The sequence below is a fragment of the Lontra canadensis genome, unplaced genomic scaffold (genome assembly GCF_010015895.1).
Source record: "Lontra canadensis isolate GAN:19392208 unplaced genomic scaffold, GSC_riverotter_1.0 scaffold3, whole genome shotgun sequence".
Lineage (NCBI taxonomy): Eukaryota > Metazoa > Chordata > Mammalia > Carnivora > Mustelidae > Lontra > Lontra canadensis.
The window spans coordinates 29,797,987-29,821,459 of record NW_022630997.1 but is presented as its reverse complement, the minus strand read 5'-3'; the positions used below and the strand labels follow the sequence as shown (position 1 = coordinate 29,821,459).

The window sequence follows — 23,473 nt, the reverse complement described above, 5'->3', positions numbered from 1 at the left end:
TGAGCGATGTGGAAACCCTCCTCAGCTAATCTGGATTCTATCAGTCACCACCAAAAGAATCTTAGAAATCCGAATTCCCTCAAAATATCTAGTCTCTCCTCTTTCCTTACACAGTCGTCTGCTAAAACCTAGGTCTGAGATGAGAGCATGGCATGGTTCAAGAATCAGCTTGATTTCGTGTACAGCAATTATATCCCTAAATTAAAGCACCAAGGAAAAGTAAACACCCCCTTCTACGGTGTTGGGCAGATTTCTGGGTTATTTTTTCAGTCTGGAATTATACGAGTAGTTTTTGAGATTTCCTCCATACGGCCTGCCAGCATTTCACCCCCAAAAGCAGTCAGTTGCACACTTGAACTATCACAGGGAGGGAATGAACAAGGAGTGGATTTTTGGATTAAAAGGGTTTTAGCTCTATCTGATGGGGTTGGGGGAAGGGTATGAAAGAAGAGATCGTGGTTACAGGGGGTTCGTCCATCCAAGCAGAAGGAAAAGCCATGAACTAGCAATGGTGGAACTATCACGAACCCTGCAGCATTTTGTCCCCTGTGAGACTTGGGAAGGGCTGTGAGGCACACTGGGTATTCCCTAAAGGGAAGGAATGTGAGGTTGTAAGCCTGACAGTAGATCTATATAGAAAGAGCTTCTGCAAACCAATCTCACTGGTGACCCTGATAAACTGGGATCATTCCATGACTTTAGCATTAACTGTGAGCTTTGTACTAGGGACTCTGCATGCTGGCTGGATGCAGAGAGAAGTGGACCCAGATTCTAGAAGGCTCCAGAAGGAAAGGACTGGAATGAGGGAGGGATAAAGAACTAGATGTGTTATCTATATCCCTGACCACAATAGAGACCTTGCCCACTTCCTCTTTCTATCTGCTGGAAACAGGAAACATTTACATGAAGGTAGCCCTTGAACTGAACTTGGAAGGACACTGGGAGAGTCCTCCAAGAAGAGGGTGAGGGGCTTGTTCCAGGTGAGGGAGCAATGTGTGTCAAAGCACAGAGGCTAAAGGACACAGGACTTTCAAGGTTCATAGGTGGTTTCTGGGGACCTAGAAAACCAGTTGTGTCTGGGAAGTGAGATGTAGACCCAGGAGTTTGAACTTCAAATCAATAATGGTGGGTCCCACTGAAGGAAAGGAGATGTCACAAGGGTCCCCTTGTAATCACAGAGCAAGGGACTGCTAGGGGAAGAGCAGGTTTGGAGGAAGGGGCTATATGGAGCCTAATATGTCCAATACTGTTGACAGGAGATCCATGAGAAATATTGAATTCTAGGATCTGTAACTCACAATGAGAGTAGAAGCAGGGAAAGACAACCTTTTCATCCTCGAGCCTTGGGATACCTTGGGAATAAAAGCCACTGCCAAAGGGTTAGTTCTCTGAGATAAGGGGAGCTATGAGTACTGAGCTCTTAGAAACCCAGTCCTATGCAGTGCACAACACATGGTAAGTCATTGATCAGTATTTCAGGGGTGCACCAGGCCTCTCTTCCTGGCTTATAGATGGCCATCTTCTCCCTGTGTCTTCCCATGGTGTCCTCTGTGTGTGTGTGTCTGTGTCCTAACCTCCTCTTCTTACACAGTCATATTGTGATGATTAACTTAATTACCTCATAAAGACCCTATTTCCAAATACAGTCAATTTCCAAGGTATTGGGGTTTCGGACTTCAACATACAAATTTTGAGGACCACAGTTTGGCCCCTAACAGAAAGGAAGGAGAGAGGGAGAGGGGAGACAGGAAGGGCAGGTGATTTTTTTGAGAGAGCAGCCAAACAGGGAGCTGATGGGGGGCTGGCAAAGAGAGATGGGGGGAAGCCAGCAGACTGTGCTGTGGTCTCCCACTCCCACCACCAGGCCTAGGTTCTGAGGTCGACTATCAGAGAGAGGCAACTAATCCCAAAACAAAAGGCAACAAGAGAATCAAGAAAAATCCTTAATCTTCTCATGCTGACCTGGAATTAACAAAGAGTAGTTCCAGAAGAGATGTCTCTTTGGCACATCCCGGTGTTTGTAAATAACAGGTTTTACTGGGCCAGGGGCATCTGGAGTGGGGAGCAGCTCTCATGCCAGAACCCTGCCAAGAGGTCTCCACCCAGCCCCTGAGCCTTCTGTCACACCCCACAGTGTTCACACCGGTCCCGCTCTTCTTGCTGCGTTGGCACTATGCCCCCTCGTGCTTCGGACTGGCCAATGAAGGAAGTCTCAGTGGAGCTTAGTAGAGCCTGTCCTAAGGGACACGACCTGTGGCTCCAGTCACTGGGCAACATGAACCCCCAGGAGTGCTTTGGGCATGTGTGGGGCATTTTTGACTGTTATAACAATCTTGGGGTGCGGCCACAACTGACATCAGGGAGCTGGGCTCTGATACGATGCCTTAAAGGGTAATGGGCCATCCTGCACCCGGGTACCAGTCTGCACAAAATACTAGTGGTATCCTCACCAAGAGATTGAGAGACAAGGGGAACGGAAGTCACTGATGCAGTACTCTGGGGCAATCGATGCCTTCTGGGATTTTGTGAGAGGAAGGTTGACAAGATCCAGAATCATGTCCCAATACAAAATGGCCATTGATTGTCTTATGCCAACTCCAGGACAGCACACTCCTCAGCACCCATCTTGCATGCAGCTCTCAGGTTAGGCATCTGTCAGCCCAGACTCCCACCGCTAGCCTGGCTTTGCCCTCACACCTACTCCGCCTCTGCAGAGGGAGGCTACGTCCCTCAGGAGTCAGTGGGGCCGGCTAAGTGCTGCTCTTAGCTACCCTCGACCTTGACGGAGAACAAACCAGGAAAATCAGATTCAGACTGCTCATGTTCCTCCCAAACACTGGCTCACTCAGAGCACCAGGGTTGAACAAGGGGGAAACCGGGTGGGTAGCTACAGGAGGAGCCCAGGCAGCCGCTGGACAGAAAGTTCTGGTCTCCATCTCAGGTAGGCCAGGTTGCTCGGCTCAGGTTTCCTGGCTGGAAGAGGGTAGGATACAAGGAGCTAGTCCTTTGTGCAGCAACTGTAGTAACTTGCAGAGGCAGAGAAAGCTGAGGCTACCCAGTGAGCGAGAAGACAGCCCATCTTTCCCGCCTTTTGACTCCCCTACCTGCACATATACATGTACCCCATCCCACACATGGATGGATGAGGGCTGAGAACTCTCCAGAGTTCTCAGTTCTCTTACATGCCCCTCTTCCTGGCTCCCAGCCCACAGCAGGTGAGCGCCGACATCTGGCCCCACTCCTCTTCCACAGTCCCACCCAACCGCATTTCCATGCCCTCAGGAACTTTCTCTGACCCTGTAGCAAACTGATGAATTACTTCATGCTGTTATTGTCTTACTATGTGAGCTTTGCAAGGATATTTTTATTGTAGTACAGAAGGAAAAATTTTAAGTCAATGAATGACTCTCTGATGATGAAATTGCCGACTTGTTAACCAGCCTCTCAGAAGAGCTTGTGGGGACAAGTGGTGAGGTCTCGGGGTGGGGGGACCCTCTTTCTCTGGTCATTAGGATAGCCTTTGTTCTAGAAATGCAGAGCCCCAGTCTTAGCTTAGCTTGGGATGTCTGGAATAATTGCCCCTCAAGGACCCAGCTGGACTTTCAAGATTCTCAGCATATCCAAGTCCTCATTGTCCCTGTGCTCAGCTCCTTTGCTGGGCATCCATCACCTCCTCCAGGAAGCTCTCCAAGCCCCCAAAGTCTGTTGGGTCTTCTCTTCCAAGCCCCTATGGTTTCCTATACAAACCTCTATGTGCAACATCATTAATACTTAAGTGAATGTCCCTGTTTGATCCCCAAGGCCAGACCCTGACTCTCAGTCATCTCTACGTCCCTGTTGCTTGAGCCCAGCTCTGGTGCCTGAGTGGAAATAACCGGTGAATGTCTATGGAATGAAGGACATTCTACATGAGTGCTCTCTGGCTTTTCTCCTGGGAAAAACATGAGCAACCCCAGGGCTTTTACTCTCCTTCATTGAATTCTTGAAACTTTAGGAAGATCTATAAAAAATTTTAAAGCACGTGGATAATCTGGGTACCTTTTAAATCCCAGCTGGCACACGAGCCCTAGTTTGCATTAGGCTGGCAATCAAGACCACCTCAAGTGGATGAGTTTATGTATCCATAGTGTCCACACTGGGAGACCGTGTCGTCTCTGCCCATGACAGTGAGGACCCGTCTCCCACAGAGGAGTCGGCCTCCCATTGAGTCCCATAGGTAAGTGGATTTTACAAACACTCAGCTCAACAGTCACATAAAATCAGTGCTGTTAGTTTGAGTTTTTATGGCTGTTGTCATTGTATTTAATTTATAAATGCATGTTTATTTTATACTTGTAAACAACTATCAATCTGAATGTTTACATTTGAGTGAATTTTTTCAGCAGCCATAATTTAAGCCAACACGGGTGTGTAAGAAGGTTCTGTGCTTTGCAAGGAAACTACTCAAGTTTGAGAAAACACTGCTATGGGGCATTCTCACTCCCTTCTCCTAAGACTGAAGGCAGCTCAGTCTGCGGTGCTGGGTGAGCACTGGGAGAGGCATAAGGAAGGCTGACAGAGCCTAACGTTCATGGTTTCCAGCCCACCCTGCCCCCTGACCTTCTCTCCAGGTCCTTGTGCTCTGCTCCGAGCCCAGTACAGCAGGGCCCAGGGCTGAGTGGCATGCACCACAGGCTCACACACTCACAAGCTCATACCCACACGCATGTGTGCATGGACACACAGGGTTTGGCTCCTGATGCCAGGCTTTGAGCTCTAGATGTAGTATTTTAATAAACTGCTTATTCCATCTTCCCTACAGCTCAGCACACCCAGGCCCCCATTTTCCCTGTGCCCAGCCCATCTGCTGGTGGGGCCTCAGCTCTGTTACACTGGGTGGGGAAGCATTAGAGGCATAGAAGAAAATCAGAGAAAACACACTGGCCTCTCTTAATTCCCACATCACTGTGCACTCATGCACCCAATTCATTCTGCCAAACCCTCTGACAGATGCCCAAAGCCCTCAGAGTCCTAGGGGCTGGTAGGACACTCTGTGTTTGTCCAAAGTCAGCTGGTTTGTTCCCAAATGTATTTATGCCTTTCTGGGCATTTAAATCAATAAACCTTGATTGCCCACTCATTCTGTGCTTGTTCTTCTAAGGACCTGGGACCCAGAAGGCTCCCCACTGGAAACATGGACTTTTCTGGCTGCAGCCTTCCTGTCTCTGGTTTCTCCTCGTCAGCATCTGAATTATTTCCTAGGTCTGCCTAACAAGATAAACTTTTCTCAAAATTATGGAGGCCAGAAGTCTGATATCCAAGTGCCTGTAGGACCAGCTTTTCTGAAACTCTCTGCTTGGCTTCTAGATGACCATCTTCTCCCTGTGTCTTCCTCACATGCTCTTACATCTGTGTTTTAATCTACTCTTTTTAAAAGACAGCAGTCAGATTGGATTAGAACCCACACTTGTAACTTTATTTTACCGTAATTACCTCCTTAAAGACCTTATCTCCAAATAAGGTCACATCATGAGGTTCTAGGTGTTAGGACTTCAACACATGAAAATGGGAGGTACACAATTCAGCCCATAATAGCATCCATCACTGAGCACCTCAGCGCCATCTTTGATGGGACCTTCATCCTTTCCACCAGCCTCCGACCTGGGCCCCCTTTGTGATGTCACATTCCGCAATCAATGTATTCCTTAATATCTGCCATTCCTCTCTCTCTCTCTCTACCCTTTTGTCTCCCTTCCCCAACTTCCTTTTCCCTTTGTCCTCTTGCACAGCCTTTGGGTCTCCCTTCAGGGCCCTGTTTGTAGGGCCCTTGATTCCTTTCCCAGCTTCACTGTGTTTACTCCTTCCTTCAACTGAGCTCCCACCTTGGTTCTTTTTCAAGATCTCCCTCTAACTCAGAGCTTTCATCAACCGCCATAAGTCACAAGGACATACCACAAAAAGATCTTTATAACATAACTCTCTTGAGTTGGCTGGGTCCTTCTCCATTACAAATTAGTTTTAGAATGAAAGCTAATGTCATTTGCAAGGACCAAGGAGTGTGATGTTAGAAGTTGGGGTTCTTCAAGCTTGTAGACCACAAATGTGGACAGGGGAGGCCCCCAAGGTCACTTCTCACCTGAAGTAATTGTTTTTTAATTACATTTAAATTCAATCACATTTAATTTAAATATGATTAAATGTTTCCTTTTACTACAAAAGCCACACTTCCTCATCTAGAAAACTTTAAAAATAATGTGCATTACAGAGAAAACAAAATTTATCAATAATTATCAACTAGAGGTAATCACATCGACATTTCAGAACACTTACCATTAATATCTGCCTATCTAGTGAATGGAGCATTGTCTATGTTGTTTCCTAATTAGCCACACCTAATTCACAAGAAAGCTTTTGATATCCACCTTGTGTCTCAGCCCTTTACCTCTTTAATGATCTCAAGTTAATTCATTTGCACTTACAAGGTAACTATATTGTCTTCTTCCAAAAATGGAGAGATTTTTCTGTCCCTTATGTTTCATGTTTTTATTGAATTTGTTGTAATTTCCAGGATATCAAATAAAAACTTATATTTTTCTGTTTCCTTGTGCTTTGGTGTCATATCTAAGAGACCATTGACTGAACCAACATTGTAGAGATTTATACCTTTGTCTTCCTATAAGAGCTTTATAGTTTTAACTTCTACATTTAGGTCTTTTTCATTTTAATGTTTACATATGGTGTGAGGTAGGGATCCAACTTCACTTTTTTGCATATAGATATCCAGTTGTCCCAGCACTATTTGCTGAAAAGATTATTCTTTCCCTCATTGAATTATCTTGGCATCCTAGTTGAAAAAATTCTATTAGCTATTATTTTGTTGTTTACAAATGATATTGATGTATTCACTTTTTTAGTGCCGTCTTTGTCAGGCATTGTTATCAGGTTTCCATAAGTGTTATAAAATGAGTTGCATCTTTTTTTATGGTTTGGGAAAACAAAAGGTCTAAAGTGGTTAAACATTTAAAATGTTTGAGGTCCCTTGAGTCCCCTGGAGGAGTTCTCCTTACCCACCCTGATACTTACCTTATTTGGTGGCAGTCCCAGGTTTTTACAAAGTGATGAGTTTAAACCACAAATGAATACTGAACTCAGCTGAGTTTAAGCTATACTTTAAGAACAAGTGACTATTTAAGAGCAATTTTATCCTTTCCTCCCCCATATGTGTCAGCTTAAGTTATTCTCTACATTAAAAGTTTGCTTACCCAAGGTTTCTGTCATCTTTCATTTATTCTGAACGCCCATCACTTTCCCCTGATCTCCAGCTGCTGCTACTTAATCTAAAGAAAATACAACCTGTGGAGTTGACATGTTTGCTTTTCTAAATACCTTGCATCTGTCTTTACATTAAAATTTTCTTCTCCATGTGATGGTTACAGCACAGGCTCTGAAACCACACTGCCTAGGGGTGAAACCTGACTCTGCTGTATACCAGCTGTACAGCCTTGGCAAGATCTTTGTCTACTCACCTATCAAACTAATCATAGTACTCACCTCATTAGATTGTGGAGAGCATTACATCACTTAATATTTAATATTAATATTTAGAATGATGCTTGACTCTTAAAATATCAAGGCTACACTTGTCTTATAAAGGCTGAAATTCCAGACCATAGATGCCATGCCTCATTTTTCTTCACACACTGATTTCTAAATTGAAATGTTCTCACTAATGCTTTACTATTTCTGGCTTCTACCTGCCTACTGAGCCTCCCTCAAACACCAAATAGCCCTTCTAAGAAGAGCGTGACAAAGTTGGGCCATTGTCCTATCCCTTTATCCTTTCAAAGCTCCTCCAGCTCCTTTCATAATGAATTTAGAAAGTCTGTGAATCTGTGGCATCTTAAAATTGGTGATAAGATACCATCCTCAAAGGGGCTGATGTCCATTCTAAGATGATCTCATGGCTTCCTGTTCCACTGAGGCTAGCAGAGAAAATGCATCCCACATGAGGCCCACATAAGGCATCATGTTCTTAGCTAATTACATATACGTAGAAGACTGCAATCACCAACCCAAGTAATACTCTTCCAAGCTCCAGCTCCTTCTAACTCCTCTCTGGATGTTTCTATCACAAGCTGAGATTATTCAAAAGTGGACTCAGCAGTATTCCAGCAAATCTTCTCCTTTGCTATTCCATTATCTGGAAATGGCCCCAACATTCTCCAGCCACTCAGTTGAAAAATTTGGAAGTCATTCTAGATAACTTCTTCTCATCACCCTCATCAAACACTAGCCAAATCTACCATTTCCAGCTCTCGAATATCTCAAACTCATCCTGCCTTCAATACTTTAACTTCACTCCTTTTTGCCAGCAATGCTCCCTCTCATTCACACTCAACCCTGCTTACCGGAGTAATCTTTTGCAAATGCAAACCTGACTTGCTTACAATTCCTCAAGTGTTCTTTGTAGGTTTGGGGGAGGGGTGGGAATTCAAGTTTTATAATTTTGTCTCCTAAGTCCTACTTGACCTTACTGTCCATCTGAGTGCAACAGAGAACACAAAAATGTCCTTGCCAAGGGCACATTTCTTGATATCTGTTCAGGATGCAGCCCTCTCTCACCTGTTTCACTGTTCTAGGATTTCCCCATTTTTCTTGCATTCTGTCTCCTCCTTTCTACTGATTCATTCTCATTAGCATGTAAACTTGCTCCCTCCCCTATCTTCATCTTTTTTATTTCCTTTTGTACAGCTACAGCCATGGTTGCTTCCCCTTTTAAACAAAGCTTGCCAACAGAGTTGTCTTACGCTTGTTCCCTGTGGTTGGCCTCATGTCCACTATTGGCCTGTGCTCATCTGGCCTCTGCCCCACTCAGCCTGAGACTGCTCCCATCGAAGCCATCAGCAACCTCCATGTGCCAGATGTAATGAAAAATGTCTCATCCTCAGCTCACTCCCATATTCTCCCACATTTGACACTGCTCATCCCTCCTCGAAATAATCTTAGTTTGTTGACCTTGAAGAAAACTCCTAAGAAAAGCAGCCCCCACACCATTTCTCTTTCCTTCTCAGGCCACACTCTTTCAGTGTAACTCCACCCAGCTCCCTACTTAACCTCTGCCACCCACTGATGTGGTTTTAAATATGGTACCATCATGTGCTGTTAGCTTTCTAATTTGTTTCTAATCCAGACTGATCTTCTGAGTTCTAAATCATACCCCACTTACCACTCAACATTTGTACTTGGATGTGTCATTTGCATTTAGAATTGACCTTGTCCTAATTGACTTCAACCCCCACTATCCTCAGCACTTAGACATGTACATCCACATGCAGACACTTGTACTCATGTACACACATACACACACACACTCACACATGCACTTTCACACACACACACACACACACACACACACACAGCCAACCTTCCTCTAAAGTTTCCCATATCCGGTACTGTACCACCACCTACCATTTACTCCTACTAGGAACCTGCAAGTCTACCTTGACAAACCCATTTCCCCCACCCCACATCCACCCATCCCCAAGTCCCCAAATAGGCCTTGAATACATCCATGCACTCCCTCATGTCTTGTGACAAGCCTTATGCAAGCCCCATTACATTGTCCCTTGTCCGGGCTTCTCCAAGAGCCTCTTATCTCCTACTTATTCTTTTAACTGTACCAGTCCATATTTCACATACAACCAGAATGAGTTTGAAACATGAATCAGATTATGCTACTTCTCTTTTTAAAACCATCTGCAAATAGAACGAGGCCTACACTAAGATAGCACGATTGGGAAAATCCCCTTTGAAAAAGTAACAAAACTGAAACCTCCAGAATGAGCAAGGGGTCAGCCAAAAGAGTGACAGAGAAGGATTTGCACTCCACTTAGAGGAGAGAGTAAGTGCAAAGGCCCTGAGGTATGAGAGCTTGGAGCACAGTGAGTGAAACAGTGAATGCTATAAAATGGTGATGGAGAAGTTAGCGAAGTTGGGCCATAGAGGGCCTTGGAGGTCATAAAATGAGTACTTCCATAGTTATTTCTAAATATGTATATATGGAGTCTGTTTTTGCCCACCAGCCATAAGTTCCATAGGAAACCATGCATGCCTATTCACCAGTTTTTTTGCATGCCCAGTACAGTATCTGGCACATAGCAGGTACTAAATCTTTATGGAGCACATGAGGGGAGAAATATCTCCAGCATTCCAACCAGACTGAGTCACTGGCAATTGCCCAAACATCTTGTGCCATTCCCTGTTCTAAGATCCACATTCTTGTCCAGCTCAGTGATTGTCCACCAAGCAGTGATTTTGCCCTCCAGGGAATGTTTGTTAATATCCAGGACATTTTTGATTGTCACAATTGTAGGGAAGAGGATGCCACTGGCATCTGGTGGGGGGAGGCCAGGGATGCTGTCCAACATACTACAGTGGAGAGGGCAACCCTCCCTGACACAAAGACAATTATTCAGCCCAAAATGTCAACAGCACCAAGACTGAGAAGGCCTGGTCTTACTAATTCTACCTGTCCTCCAAGCCTTTGTGAACATTGCCTCTTTTGGAAAGTCTTCCTTCCTCATCAACCAATGTGAGTTTTGCGGGGGGCCTCCACTGAGCTCCCCAAACCTCTTTTATGTGATTCGGCCCCTTGCCTTGTAATTGCCTATTCTATCTGCCTCTCACTAGAAGACTGGGCTGTATGTTTCATTAGCCTAATCCACAGTGAGCCTTCCATGTATTTTCTTGAACGAATGCAGCCCCCTGAGCTGGGGACACATAGCAGGGTGCAAACGAATTTTGCAACAACATTTTAAAACATAAGGTTGCCCTATGTGAACTCACAGGTAGCAGGACTTACCCAGACCCCATCTCTACCTCTGGGAACCTGCCTGTCTCCAGGTGTCTGTGCTGGTGTGTAACCTACAGAAATGGCAACTTCCTGCAGCTCCAACCTAATAGCATGGTTCACTCCTTTAGACATGGCCTTAAATTCTGAGTTACTCAAGTTTAATCTCACTAAAATAAGATATAGAACTAGGGCATATGGCGGGTTCCTAACAATGAAAAATATAGGGTTGACGCTTCATCTGCAGTTGGCTCTCCTTTGAGTCATGACCTGCTTGATTTACCAACAAAAATAGAAATCCCTGTGGCCACAGGCTTGCGGGCTTCAGATCTCGTGCCCATGGTCAGAAACATTTGAAGCCCACCTCTTTGGATTCAGGTTTGAAATGGACTTTGGTTGAAATGCTGTGCCCTTTGGAGGGGATCTTCCCCTTCCCTTGTCACGGCCGCCCAGTTCTAGCTCCTGCTGGCTTTCATCCCCCGGCCCCTGTAGTTCTGGTCCTGCTGACAGGAGAAGGAGCAACCGAGGTGCCGGAGGTAAGGGCAGGGCTGGGCCCATCACCTCCAGCTCACTGCTTCTGCTGCCGCGAGGGAAGCACCCTGGCATGCAGCCTGGAACATTCACTGCCTTCCGAAGGGCTCTGTTCCTCCTCCTCCAGCTGTTGCTCCTGAACTTGGCCCCGGGCCCGCCTTCTCTCCAGCATCTCCTCGAAAAAGATCTGGCAGCTGAAGCCCTCCTGGATGCCATACTGGGCGTGCTTGAGCAGAGCCTCCAACGTGGGGAAGACCCGACAGCAGGCCACACAGCGCAGCCCATAGTTCGTGGTGACCAGCCAGTCCGGGGTGTCCCGCAGCTCCTGCAGGCAGCACTCGAGGGACCCCAGCAGCTCCGGGTCATCCTCCTCTGGACAGCAGTCGTTCTTGCTGGCTTCCAGTTCCCAGCGCAGGTCGGTGTTAGAAGCCATCTCGAAGGAGGAGCCTTTCCTCCTCTGCCTCTTGATGAACTCAGCTTCATGGATGCGGGGCTTCCTGCTGACTGGCTCGAAGCCTGTCTCGGTCTCCCAGGCCACGGCCACTCCCTGCACGGTTTGCACGTGGGTGTAGAAGGCGGACACACTCTGCTGGGTGGCGTCGTCGTCGTCGTATGCGCAGGAGTAACAAGACTGGTACTGGGAGTAGGACTGGTACTCGGAGGAGGACTGGGAGGACAGAGAGCTGCTCCAGCTTAGCATTGCCCGAGCCTTGCTGGCCAAGTAGACGTCATCCTCATGGGGAACGGCCGGTCCGGGCCGTGGAGATGTTTGCTCTCTTTTTATGGCCCCTGGAAGTGGAAGGACATTTTCATCAGTGCTCCCTGCAAGGATCAGTACTGAAACCCACCTTCAGGACTCTGAAAGCCCGTGGGCTCCAAGGCCCTGCGCAGGTGCCTTCTGCTCCTGTGGCTGTTTCCTTCTAAGATGGGGATGGCAATGCTTACCTCGTGGGGTAATGATGAGGATCAAACAATGTATGAACGAGATCGCCAAAAACAACTAAACCCCCAAAGACCATCTACTGGTGAATGGACGGACCAATGATGGTACATCCATACCAGAGAAGCCTATCCACTGGTAAAAAGCAGGATCCCCTGATACCAGCAAAATGTGGAAGAATTTCTAATGCATATGCTAAATGAAAGCCCCAGGGCAGAAAGCCCAAGACAGTATAGGATTCTACCTAGATGACATTCCAAAAAAGGTAAAACTACAGGGAGAGAGGAGAGATCAGGGGTTACCAGGAGCTGGGGGTGGGTGGGTGGATAGGATGCAGATGCAGGGAAACTGACTTCAGATGGTCACAAGGGAGCCTTTGGGGATGGTGAAAATATTCCATATCGTGATCATGCTGGTGCTTACCCAAATGTATACCTTCCAAAGTTCTGCAAATTGTGTACTGAAAACTGATAATATTTGTTTAAATATATTTAAATTTAAATATAAACTCAAGCAAACCAATTTCAAAAACATGCATGGGACATGATTTGGACAGGCTTTCCAGCCCCACAACACCCTTTGGCATTTGTGACACGTCTCCGTCTTACAGAGGGAACATCTCGCCCTTTCCTTGAACATTCACTGTACCCCATCACCATCGGAGTGCTTTGCCATGTTTTAACTCCATTAATATTGAAAAAAAAAAAAAACAAGAAATCACCTTGTTGTAATTTCCATTTGACAGATTAGGAAACTGAGGCAAAAAGAGCTTAGCTGACTGATGAGCTGGTATTACCCTTAGGTGCTGCCCACGGTCACTTCATAGTGGTCTTCAAATTGATGCTCTAGATTAACTTTACTCAACTTAGTATAAAGGACTTCTTTATATTATTCCGAAATCATGGGATTCACATGCCAGTTCTGTTTGTCCAACGTACATGAATATATATAATGATGAACATTTTACAGTTTCATCCTCATACCTTCTGAAATCACCTCAGGTACTCACAATGGCCTCAAGCATACCCACCACCCATTTTTATGGCCAATACAACACTTTGGCAACAGCACTGAGGGGTGACCCCGTGCCCACTCCTCATCCTCCGGGATCTCCTTCCCAGGGGACACAGCTGGCGGCACCCTTCAACCCTTTCTCGGGACCTACCTGACCAGCACACTTCCATGCCCTCTTCCATGGACTCCGGGCTGGCCAAGCTGAGGCTGGTGCCATCTGTGGGTGACTGTTCTACCCTGTGTTCCATGAAGTGGCGTTTCATGATTGGACACCAGCACCCAGGGGACTCAGTGCTCCAGCTCTTTGGTGAAAGATGGCTTGGGCTGTGCTGAAGCCCTCCACTGGACCCAGCCCAAGTGGCTGCTGGGCTCCCTGCTGTCACTAGGATGCTGGTTTTGTTCTGTGACCTCATCAATGACACTGGCCTGTTCTGTGACCTATGGCAAAGAGTGAGACCCCACCTGGAGCCCAGGAGAGGCTTCCTATCAGCATCTCATTTCCCCATGGGGAACTTTCCTGTCTTGTTTATTGTCAGGGACACAAACACAGAACACACACACACACATATAAACACTTGTACACACATAGACACACAAACATCTAAACATACCCCACAAAGACATTTATACATATATAAATACACATACCCTCACACTGACACATAATCACTCAGACACACATACACTCAAACATACATAAACACACACATTTAAACACAGAGACACACACATACACATTCATACACATACAAACTAACACACACACAAATTAATACACACATTTGCCTAACAACACACATATGTTCATACATGCATACACTCTAACTCACACCACATTCACTTAACTGCACACATGTTCGCACACTGTCATCACCCAGTATCAAAATGGGCTGACCTGATACTGAGGAAACAGCAGATGACTGGACATCTTACCTCCTCCCCAGTGTCACACCCCTGCCTCATTTAGACCTCTTGGCCCTCCACGGCCTAAATCCCCATGTGCCAGGGACAGCCTACCTCAGGGCCTTTGCACTTGCCCTTCTACCAGGCACACCTTGCTCTTAAGTTCTGGTGGCTCACTCTCTCAGTACAGTCTGCTGAAACAGCATCTGTCCACCCATCTTCCCCCTTTCCCTGCTTTAGTTTTTGCCCTCAGGCAATTTCATGTATGTGCACACATGCATAATGGGCTTATCTGTATTCATCTCTATTCTTAAAGGTAAGCTCCATGAGGAAGAGAGTCCATTCAGTTTTCCTCTGTCACATCCCTAGCATCTAGAATAATGCTTGACACATTGCTTGAATAAGCATTCTAAAAGTAATCATCAAATCGGTGAATGACTAAACAATACATTGGAGCTCCTGATGGTATTTGTCAAGGGCGCACCTACCTAGCAGATCTGCCTTCTCTCCACATCTCGGTTCTCTGCTGCCCTGAGGCAAGATGGTTCTCACCCCACGACTTTGGGTCCCCTCCATTCTCCACCTGCACAAACCTCAGCCCAGACAAAGTCACTCTGGCACATCTTCCCACCTGCCCCCTCTCTCTCTGCTCCTGGAGGTCCTCATGTTGGAATGTACTTTCTCCAAAATACTTCTCTCCAATTCCCTCCCACCTCTGCTCAGTGTCAACACCTCTATTCCTCTGCATCCGCAAATCTAAATAGCTCGAAAAGGTAATGATTAGAAATAATCCCTATAATTCCAAAGTAACCCCCATATGACCCACACAGCCAGCACCTAGGAAAATATTCTCCTCTCTAGAACAAAAGGCCATTGCATGAAGGAGAACAGCACAGAGCTTTACGGAGTGATGAGAAGTCACACTTGCATCTACAAAGAGGCAATGTTCCCTGGTGGAAAGAAGAAATACAGTGATCGTGTTCTCTCTTACCAAATAAATCCAGAGGCTGGCCTTATAAAAATAAGGGGGTACCACGCAAAAAATAAGTACATCAATGGAAGAAAAAAGTAGTCCAGAAAAAGATCACATTATATATTTGAATTTTCGTAAGATTTTATTTATTTATTAAAGAGAGAGAGAGCGCATGCATGAGCCAGGGGAGGGCAGAAGGGGAGGAAGAGAATCTCCTACAGACTCTCGCTGAGCTTGGAGCCCCACTGGGTACTTGATCCCATGACCCTGAGATTGTGACCCGAGCTGAAATCAAGAGTCAGACACTTAATCAACTGGGCCACCCAAGTGCCCCTATATATTTGCACTTTTAAGAGATAAAATAAATAAAATCTAGGAGAAAAAGAAGACTCAGTGAGTAAATGATGCTGAAAATTTTTATTCACTATTTTTTTTAAGCCACCGCTGGCCTTACCTCATATAAAACTACTAAGAATATTTTCTTAAGATGCTAGGGTTGTGTTTTAATTAAAAGTGTATAGAAAGAAACTATAAGTTAACACCCTAATTATAGGCTGGTTTTTCTGAACCTAAACGATATCAATCATCACAAGCATCGGGAATCCTTGTCATCTTTTCTTAACTTCATCGCTTAAAAAAACGTCATTGTTTCAATTTGCATTTCTCTGCTTTTTAGTGAAACTGCCATGAGCCGCTCAGTGAAGGAAATGAACAAGCAATTCCCAGGAGAAGGAATGCAGATGGCTGAGAAACAGATGAGAAGTTCAGCCCAACTCGACCTAACTATAATGAGGAAACTACAAATTAAAAACACATGATGTGCAGTGTATTGCGTTTGCCCCTAAGACAAGCAAGAATGAAAAAGACTGACAGTTCTCCAGGAGCGTGAGGGGATAAGGAAGTGAACACTTATACTCTCCTGCTAACAGTGTACCTGCCTTGCTTCAAGGCAACTGGAGAGCACCCGTGCAATTAAAAGTGGGTGTGTTCTTTCACTCCGCCATCTCTTTCCTGGGAAACGTTCACATTTTGTGCTATGGGCATGAAATCACACCTGGAGAAATATTTATTGCCATTTAATTTATAAGAGAAAAAGAAAAAGGAAACATTTCAAAGATCCATCAAAAGAAAAAGCAGTTACATAAATTACACCATAACCAAACTGTGGAATACTATGCTATAGTAAAAAATACAGATCTGTATCTACTAATAAGTGAATTCACGTGAATTGCAAAAAGGAAAAATGCAAGGGAATTCCACTTAAGTAAGTGAAAATTAAACACGCACCCCCTCCCACAAAAGGCTTAAACCAAGTCTTAGTTATCTATGCATGCAAAGGAATAGAGGACATCTGAAGATCATCACCTGCCCTTGGGAACAGTGGTGAACTTGGAAGAGGGAGAGAGATTAGATGGGGCTATAAGAGATTATATTTTCCAGAGATGGCCACACTGGTGTGTCTCCCATCCCACATGCTCTTCTTACAACGTGAAGTCGACACTGCTGCATGGAGAAAGGGTCTTTGTCTTCCAGAATCCAGGTAGACTTTGTAGCTCTCTCCACCAATAGAAGGCAGGGAGCAATGCTTCCAGACTTTCAAGGCTGCACCATAAAAGACCATAGGGATTCCTCCTGGTTCTCTCTCTCGATGTCCCTGTTTCTCTTTCTACATCCCTTTGGACTCAGCCACCATGTTGTGAAGAACCCCAGGCCCCACAGAGTTGCTCCAACCAGTAGCCCTGGCAAAGGTCCCAGCCAACCAGCCAATGCGCAAGTGAATGAGCCTTCGGATGACTCTGCCATCGAGCTTTTAGAATCTTCCAGCTGGGTCCCCACACATCTCAGAGCAGAGAATAGCCATCCCCTCCAAATCCAGCCATCAGCCCTGCCTGAATTCCTTGCCCTCAGAAACAGTGAGCGTAGTAAGAGCTCTATCTTTTATGAGGTTTGGGGCAATTTGTTATGGGGCTCTCATAATTCAACAGACTTTTGATCTTACCCGTAATGTTTAAATATGTTCTAGTTCAGCAGCTCATTGACCAGCATCTATCACGTAGTGCACTGCCCTGGGAGAGCCTGATGGTTCCCCCAAAGACAATTTAGGAGTCTATCTCCTGCCACCCACCATCCATTCACGGGTTTGTTTATTCCCAGGATTCACACACAACAGTTTCGGAGTTGTATGTAGTTGCTTCACTAACTACATCATACTGTTTGTGGAGGGTTGCTTTTCTCTTTAGCTCTTACTTTTTCTACTCAAAACAGCAATATCCAAGGTCACATGAGTCAGCTCCTTTATTCCCCCAGAATCTCCATATGCCCTTATTAGTCTTCCCAACGACCCCGCCAGCGGGCATTATTAACCCTACTTTCTAGAGGGAGGTTGAAGCTCAGAGGGGTTAGGCGAGGCACAGGCAGGGCAGGAGGGATGAGCTGGAGGCCCAACTGCTTTGCCTTGCTGCCCTAATGCCCGTTTCCTACCAGGCCACTTCCCAGCAGGTGGCTTAGAGCAAAGCCCCACCAAAGGTGTGCAGATAGCCTTCATCCCACGTGGCCTCTGGGTTGCTTCTGCCCACGGGAAGGCCCTCTTTCTGAGCCCCTCCCCTTGCTCAGTAAGGCGGCCCATACAGGGGTCCTGCCCTCCCCCAGGGAAAAGAAGGGGAAAATGGTTAAGGCCCAGGCCCGCCCAACCCACTGCATCCCAGGCCCTGAAGTTTTCCAGCTGGTTCTCCAGCCTCGCCAAGAACTTCCATGCTCCATGGTCAGAGCCAGCAGGGTTGGTGCACAAAACCCCAAAAGGACCAACACAGCATTTTCGTGGAGCTCTGAGTCCCGGCCAACTCATTTCACACATTGCATGTCAGCCCTAAACCTCATCAAGAAGGCCCGGAATGTTTTCCAGTCTTAACTTTTCTTCCAAGACCTCCTCTTCCCAGCCTCTGGTTTTCTCAGCCGGGAAGTGGCTGACCGGAAGCAGCCCAGCCGCAGGCACGGCAGGAAGCGGAGACGCCCCTTCTCCTCTCCCTTCCCTTCTAACTCCTGAGGTTGGCTCATGCCACAATCTCCACAACAGGGAGAGTCCACTGGTTCACCCCAGAGCCCCTTAAGCCTCCAGAAACTGCCTGTCCACCGGGCCAGGGTGCCAGGGAGCCGTGGCAGGCGGGCACGGCATCCGACCTGACATTTCTGTGGCCCAGCGGATAAGAGCAAATGTTTTCAGTAGACAATGCTCTTCTCCTCATGCTAGAAAATAGAGCCCCTCGAGGCAGGACCCACCCCCTTGCCGCTGCCCTGCAAAGCACTCCTCTGATCAGCCCCGAAAACACTCCTCTCATCAGACTTAACAACCAGAGGGAGGGAGAAAAACAGGGAGACCCCCCCCCCCAAACCCCGTCCCAGATGCTGCTGCTGGCCAGGTGCAGGGTGGGCTCCCAAGTGGGGAGTTTCTCCTGGGGAAGGCCAATCCCCAGGAATTATTGACGACCTCCGCCCTGTGCCAACATTACAGAGAAAGTGCCAGAAGATAGCTGACCCTTTGAGGATTTGAGTAAGGAAGTACTCTCTTTTGAGTTCATTTTCTCTTGCTTCTTGTAACTATTTAAAAAGAAGTGAGTCAGTGGACCACATAAGGAAAAACTCAGCCACAGAGAAATGTAATATGAAGAACTCTTCCTCAGGCTCCTCAGGCAAGTGGGGAAGGGAGTTTTGATTTTTTTTTTTTTTTCCCCTGTCAGCCTTAATGACAGGCCTCTCCTTCCCCATGGTTTGTTTGGAGCTGTCTCAGGGTTTTGACCTTAACCTCAGGCCACCCACACAAATAGCCTAGGCCTTCTCTGTCATCAGAGAGCAGGGAGGGGGACACACTTCAGGCTGGGTCCTTGGGCATGTCCGTGGCGGTGCTCCAAGCCCCAGAGCCCTCCCTCCCTCCCTGTCTAGCTCTGGCTTCATGGGATCTCGAATATTCAACAAGATTTCTGGATGCAGAAGTGTCTTCTTCCAACGTATGCTTCCTTGGAAGGGTGATTTCAGCTAGTAGGAAGGACAGCACAGCTGGAGGCCATGTACATGATGACCCAGGAGCTCTAGGATCCTGGCAGCTGGCCACTCCCCATGCATGTTCTTAGACAGCTACGCTGGGAGCTCTGGGGAAAAGATTGGATCCTCTCTCTCTCTGTCTAAAATATGCTGGCCATAGGCCTCCCTGGACACAGCTCTCAGGCACTAGTTGCTAACTCTTACTGAATGAACCTTCTGGAAGCATAGCTCCACCTTGGAAGGTGAGATCCCAGGACCCCAAAGGCCAACAGTGTGTCACCATGACTTCTAAGTGTGCTGGGCTTACCCCCATGCAGCCTGCAGCTCATGTCCAAGGTATTTGCAATCCCCACTGGCAAGCAGCCTATATGATCACAGATAACTGGGATGCTTTATTTCCAAGCCCACAATTAGAAAAGGTTTATTGCAGACCCTCATCTTCAGACTGGCTTCTTCCCCTGCTGTCCTTTAGAGAAAGTGTCTCTTTTGTGAGATGATACAGTTGCTTAATGGATGGGAAAGATATCCCAGAGAGGCCAGCCACTGTCCCTTTCCCAACATTCCCCCCCCAACCCCCGCAGCTGATCCCAGGCCCTTCAGGAATGATTTCTGGGAAGACCAGGTTAGGCTACATGTAAGTCCTACGGGAAATTTCCACAGAAGGAAACCTGAGGCTAAAACTTAGGGGCCTGAATACGAGGCTGTGTGTTGAACCATCCCAGTTGGCTGCCAGCTGGACCCCATAGGGCAGTGAGTCTGGCTCCAGCTCCCTCCACATTGGGATGGGGAGCTTTTAGTTTCACTTTTCTTGCCCTTCCTTAGTTAGATTTATTCCTAAATATTTTACTCCTTTTGATGTTATGTAAATGCAGCTGTTTTCTTAATAACTCTTCAGATTGTTCCTTACTGTTGTACTGAAATACAACTTTTTTTAAATTCAACTTTGCTGATTTTTATTAATTCTAAAGTTTTTTGTGAACTCTTTAGGATTTTCTACACATAAGATCATGTCACCTGCCAATACAGTTTTGCTTTTTCCCTTTCAATCTGGATGCCTTTTCTTTCTTTCTTTTTCCAAATAGCCCTGGCAAGAATTTCCATCTACACTGAATCAAAGTGCTGAAAGCCAGCATTCTTCTCTTGTTCCTTATCTTCACGGAAAGCGGTCAGCCTTTTCCCATTGACAATGCTGTTAGCTGTGGGCTTTTATAAATGGTCTTTTTCACGTTGAAGAAGTTCCCTTTGAATCCTAGTTTGTTGAATGCTTTTATCATGAAAGGATGCTGACTTTGGTCCAATGCTTTTTCTGTACCAAATGTCGTGATTCCAGGGGGTGTTTTCCCTTCATTCTACCAATGTGCTGTGTTACCTTCTTGGACTTTCAAAATATCGAACGACACTTTGCATACCCGTGATTCCATCTGGCTCTGTTCCCATGGGGAGTTCTGGTTCTTAGAGCCCCCAGCTCCATGTGACCATCGTGCTGAGGTTGGGAAAATGGGAGGAGCTCACGGTCAAGAGAATTGGCTGCAGGGGCCCAGAACCGGGCTCCAGTACTCCCATGGACAGAAGGTGGCTAGAGACGTGCTTCTTGCATCTGACACCCTGGTCACCTGAACCAGCAGCCCCCTGGGCACTGTGGGCACCCTCTCCTGGGGGAGGGGGGAAGAGAAGCCTTTCAGGGTCAGTGAGAAGAGGATCAGCTTCACTAGGCTCACTTCTCAAAGAAAAGACAACTCTCCTCAGAAGCCATCCCATGTGCGTCTGGGCTACCAGAAATTCAACAACTCTGATCAAGATCAGAGACCAGCAGGTAGGACTTATTTATTACTTACAGGAGAAGCCTCCAAGCATCTGCATTATTATTTAAATTTTGATTTATAGTTTTAAAACTATTCCCCAAAACTTGAAGACAACCCAGCAAATTTATTATGATTTCATTGGCTACAATACCTAACAGACTGTTTACATATAGCACGGACTCACAGGCAATGGTACATTATAGATGCTGAAATATCTCTATACAGGCCAAAAAAATTTTTTATGTTGTTTACCTGCTTTAGGGAAAGAGGTATGAAGGCTCATACTTGAGCCACAAAGTATACGCAAATGCAAGTGGGCGTATTAGAAAATTCCAGGTCGCGAACATTAGTCATGTGATAAGGAGCAGGCGCCCTGTAGGACTCAACGCCCAACACACAACAAATTAAACTGATCACAATAAAGCCCAACTAAGATAATTAAAAGGCAAGAACAGCAGCAATTGAAAATTGATCTCTCAAGACCTCACTGATGAGGTTCTGGAAACAAAGCATGCTTCCCCCAAATTGCCAGCTTTCTCTCTGCACAAGGCACGTGCAGGGGGAGCTTGGCTGCACTCATGAGAGCCGGAGAGATGTCTTAGCAGAATCCCAAATCTCAGTCCTTGCAACACAGAACTAACACTGGACTATTTTATATATAAATGCCAAAACCAAAATAATTCAGATTACCAGTGAGTGTCGCCCTCCGTCAAATGGACAAGATGAAGTCGGCATAACCACGCATTGTTCCTGCATAAAGTTGAAAAAGTGACTTGCATTTTTCACGAGATCATGGACAAAATGGAAATCCAGTGGTGTGCCAAGGTCACCCAGTTCTGGGTGCCAATTGTTAACTTTTCCAAGAACTTTTTGCAAGCCAGTTGTTAAACACAGTCCTTATCAAAATTAAATTCATACAAACTGACAATTAAATAAATTATATTAAACACAAAAGTAATAAATACTTAAAATTCATCAATTCCTAATTATTTTACTAAATTTTAGGACAGAGTGGCAGCTTGTAGGAAGGCATGGAGGAAGTAGTTACTAGGTGGTAATTGAAGAAGGCTAAAATCAAGGCCTCTCCTCCCCTGCCGCCCCCACCCTTCCTCAGCTGTGAGTGGGTTGTTGATCATTTACTTTCAAGGGGCGGGGGGCTCCTGAAAGCAACTGGTGGAACCCACAGTCCTGGCTGTGAAGACAAGACCCTGCTAGGCAACTTTCCCCCAGTCATCTAACTTTCCACACTGTAACTTTCCAGAACTTTCTACACTATAGGCTATATCTTTTTTTTTTAATTTTAAAAAATTTTAAATTTTCTATTTTAAAATTGTTTATTGAAATACAGTTGACATGCAATATATTCTTTTCAGGTGTGTGACATAATGATTCAATAATTATAAACATTACACAATATTCACCATAACTGGTGTAGTTACTATCTGCAACCATACAAAGCTACTACAATTACTGACTATATTCCCTATACTGTATTTTTCATCCACTTTATTTATTTTAGAACTGGAACTCTGTACCTCTGAAGCCCCTTCACCTATTTTGCCCATTCCCTGACTGCCTCTTGTCTGGAAACCACCAGTTTGTCCTCCCGTCTGTTACAGCATTATTTACAATAGCCAAGATATGAAAGCAACCTAAGGGTCTATTGATGGGTAAAGAAGATGTGATATTATATATATATATATATATATATATATATATATATATATATATAAATACTATTCAGCCATAAAAAAGAGATATTGCCATTCAAGATGGACAACATGGATAGACCTGGAAGGTATTATGGTAAGTGAAAAAAGACAAAGATAAATACCATATGATTTCACTTTATGTGGAATCTAAAAACAAATAAACAAATGAAAACCGGAAATACACTCATATAGATATAGGTTGTATCTTAATCCTTCAGGGAAGAGCTCAAGGTTCCCCCCACCTGCACGTGGGTCACAATTTAGAAAGGGCTGTCCCAGCCATCATGTTATGATTCTCAGAGCAGCTCAGGAACGGGGCAGAAGAGTATTCTTTTTCTTCTAATAGATGAAGAAGCCAAGCCTCAGATGAGTACGGAGGTGTTCTGGGTTCACACAGCCTGTGGCACAGGAACCTGGCTTTCTTGGCTGGATTAGCTACATGTGACAGGAACGTTTTATTTAGAAAAGGGGGAGGAGGAGGAGGAGGGGCAGGAGTGAAATAAATACAAAGTCCAGAACTGATAGACTCTGGTAGAAAAATAAATGAAACCAGCTTTCTGGCAATACGTAGCAACAACTTGAAGCCTGTGATACCATCTGCCTCGGCAACCCTGCCTTTAGAGATGTATCCTGAAGGAGGGATAGGCCCGAGAGGTTGCTAGTCCGTTTTTACCACAGTGTCATTTATACGCATAAGCTCCAAAGGGACCTGTGTCCCAAGCCAGGAGTTTGGGC

At 45.8% G+C, this 23,473-nt stretch overlaps 1 protein-coding gene across 1 annotated transcript; it reads right to left on the bottom strand.

The window, feature by feature from the left end:
- Window positions 1-10,638: 10,638 nt before the first annotated feature.
- FAM170B (family with sequence similarity 170 member B) lies at window positions 10,639-13,591 on the bottom strand. The gene is made up of 2 exons (XM_032877803.1): window positions 13,465-13,591; window positions 10,639-12,148 (listed from the first exon to the last, which is right to left on the bottom strand). The coding sequence occupies exons 1-2, from the start codon at window positions 13,574-13,576 to the stop codon at window positions 11,397-11,399; spliced, it is 864 nt and encodes a 287-aa protein (XP_032733694.1). The 5' UTR covers window positions 13,577-13,591; the 3' UTR covers window positions 10,639-11,396.
- Window positions 13,592-23,473: the final 9,882 nt, after the last annotated feature.

Excerpts from the sequence above, each read along its gene's own strand:
- FAM170B (XM_032877803.1), bottom strand. The coding sequence starts at position 13,576 with ATGAAACGCCACTTCATGGAACACAGGGTAGAACAGTCACCCACAGAT. Across the intron at positions 12,149-13,464 it reads CATGGAAGTGTGCTGGTCAG|GGGCCATAAAAAGAGAGCAA; the intron begins GTAGGTCCCGAG and ends TTCCACTTCCAG.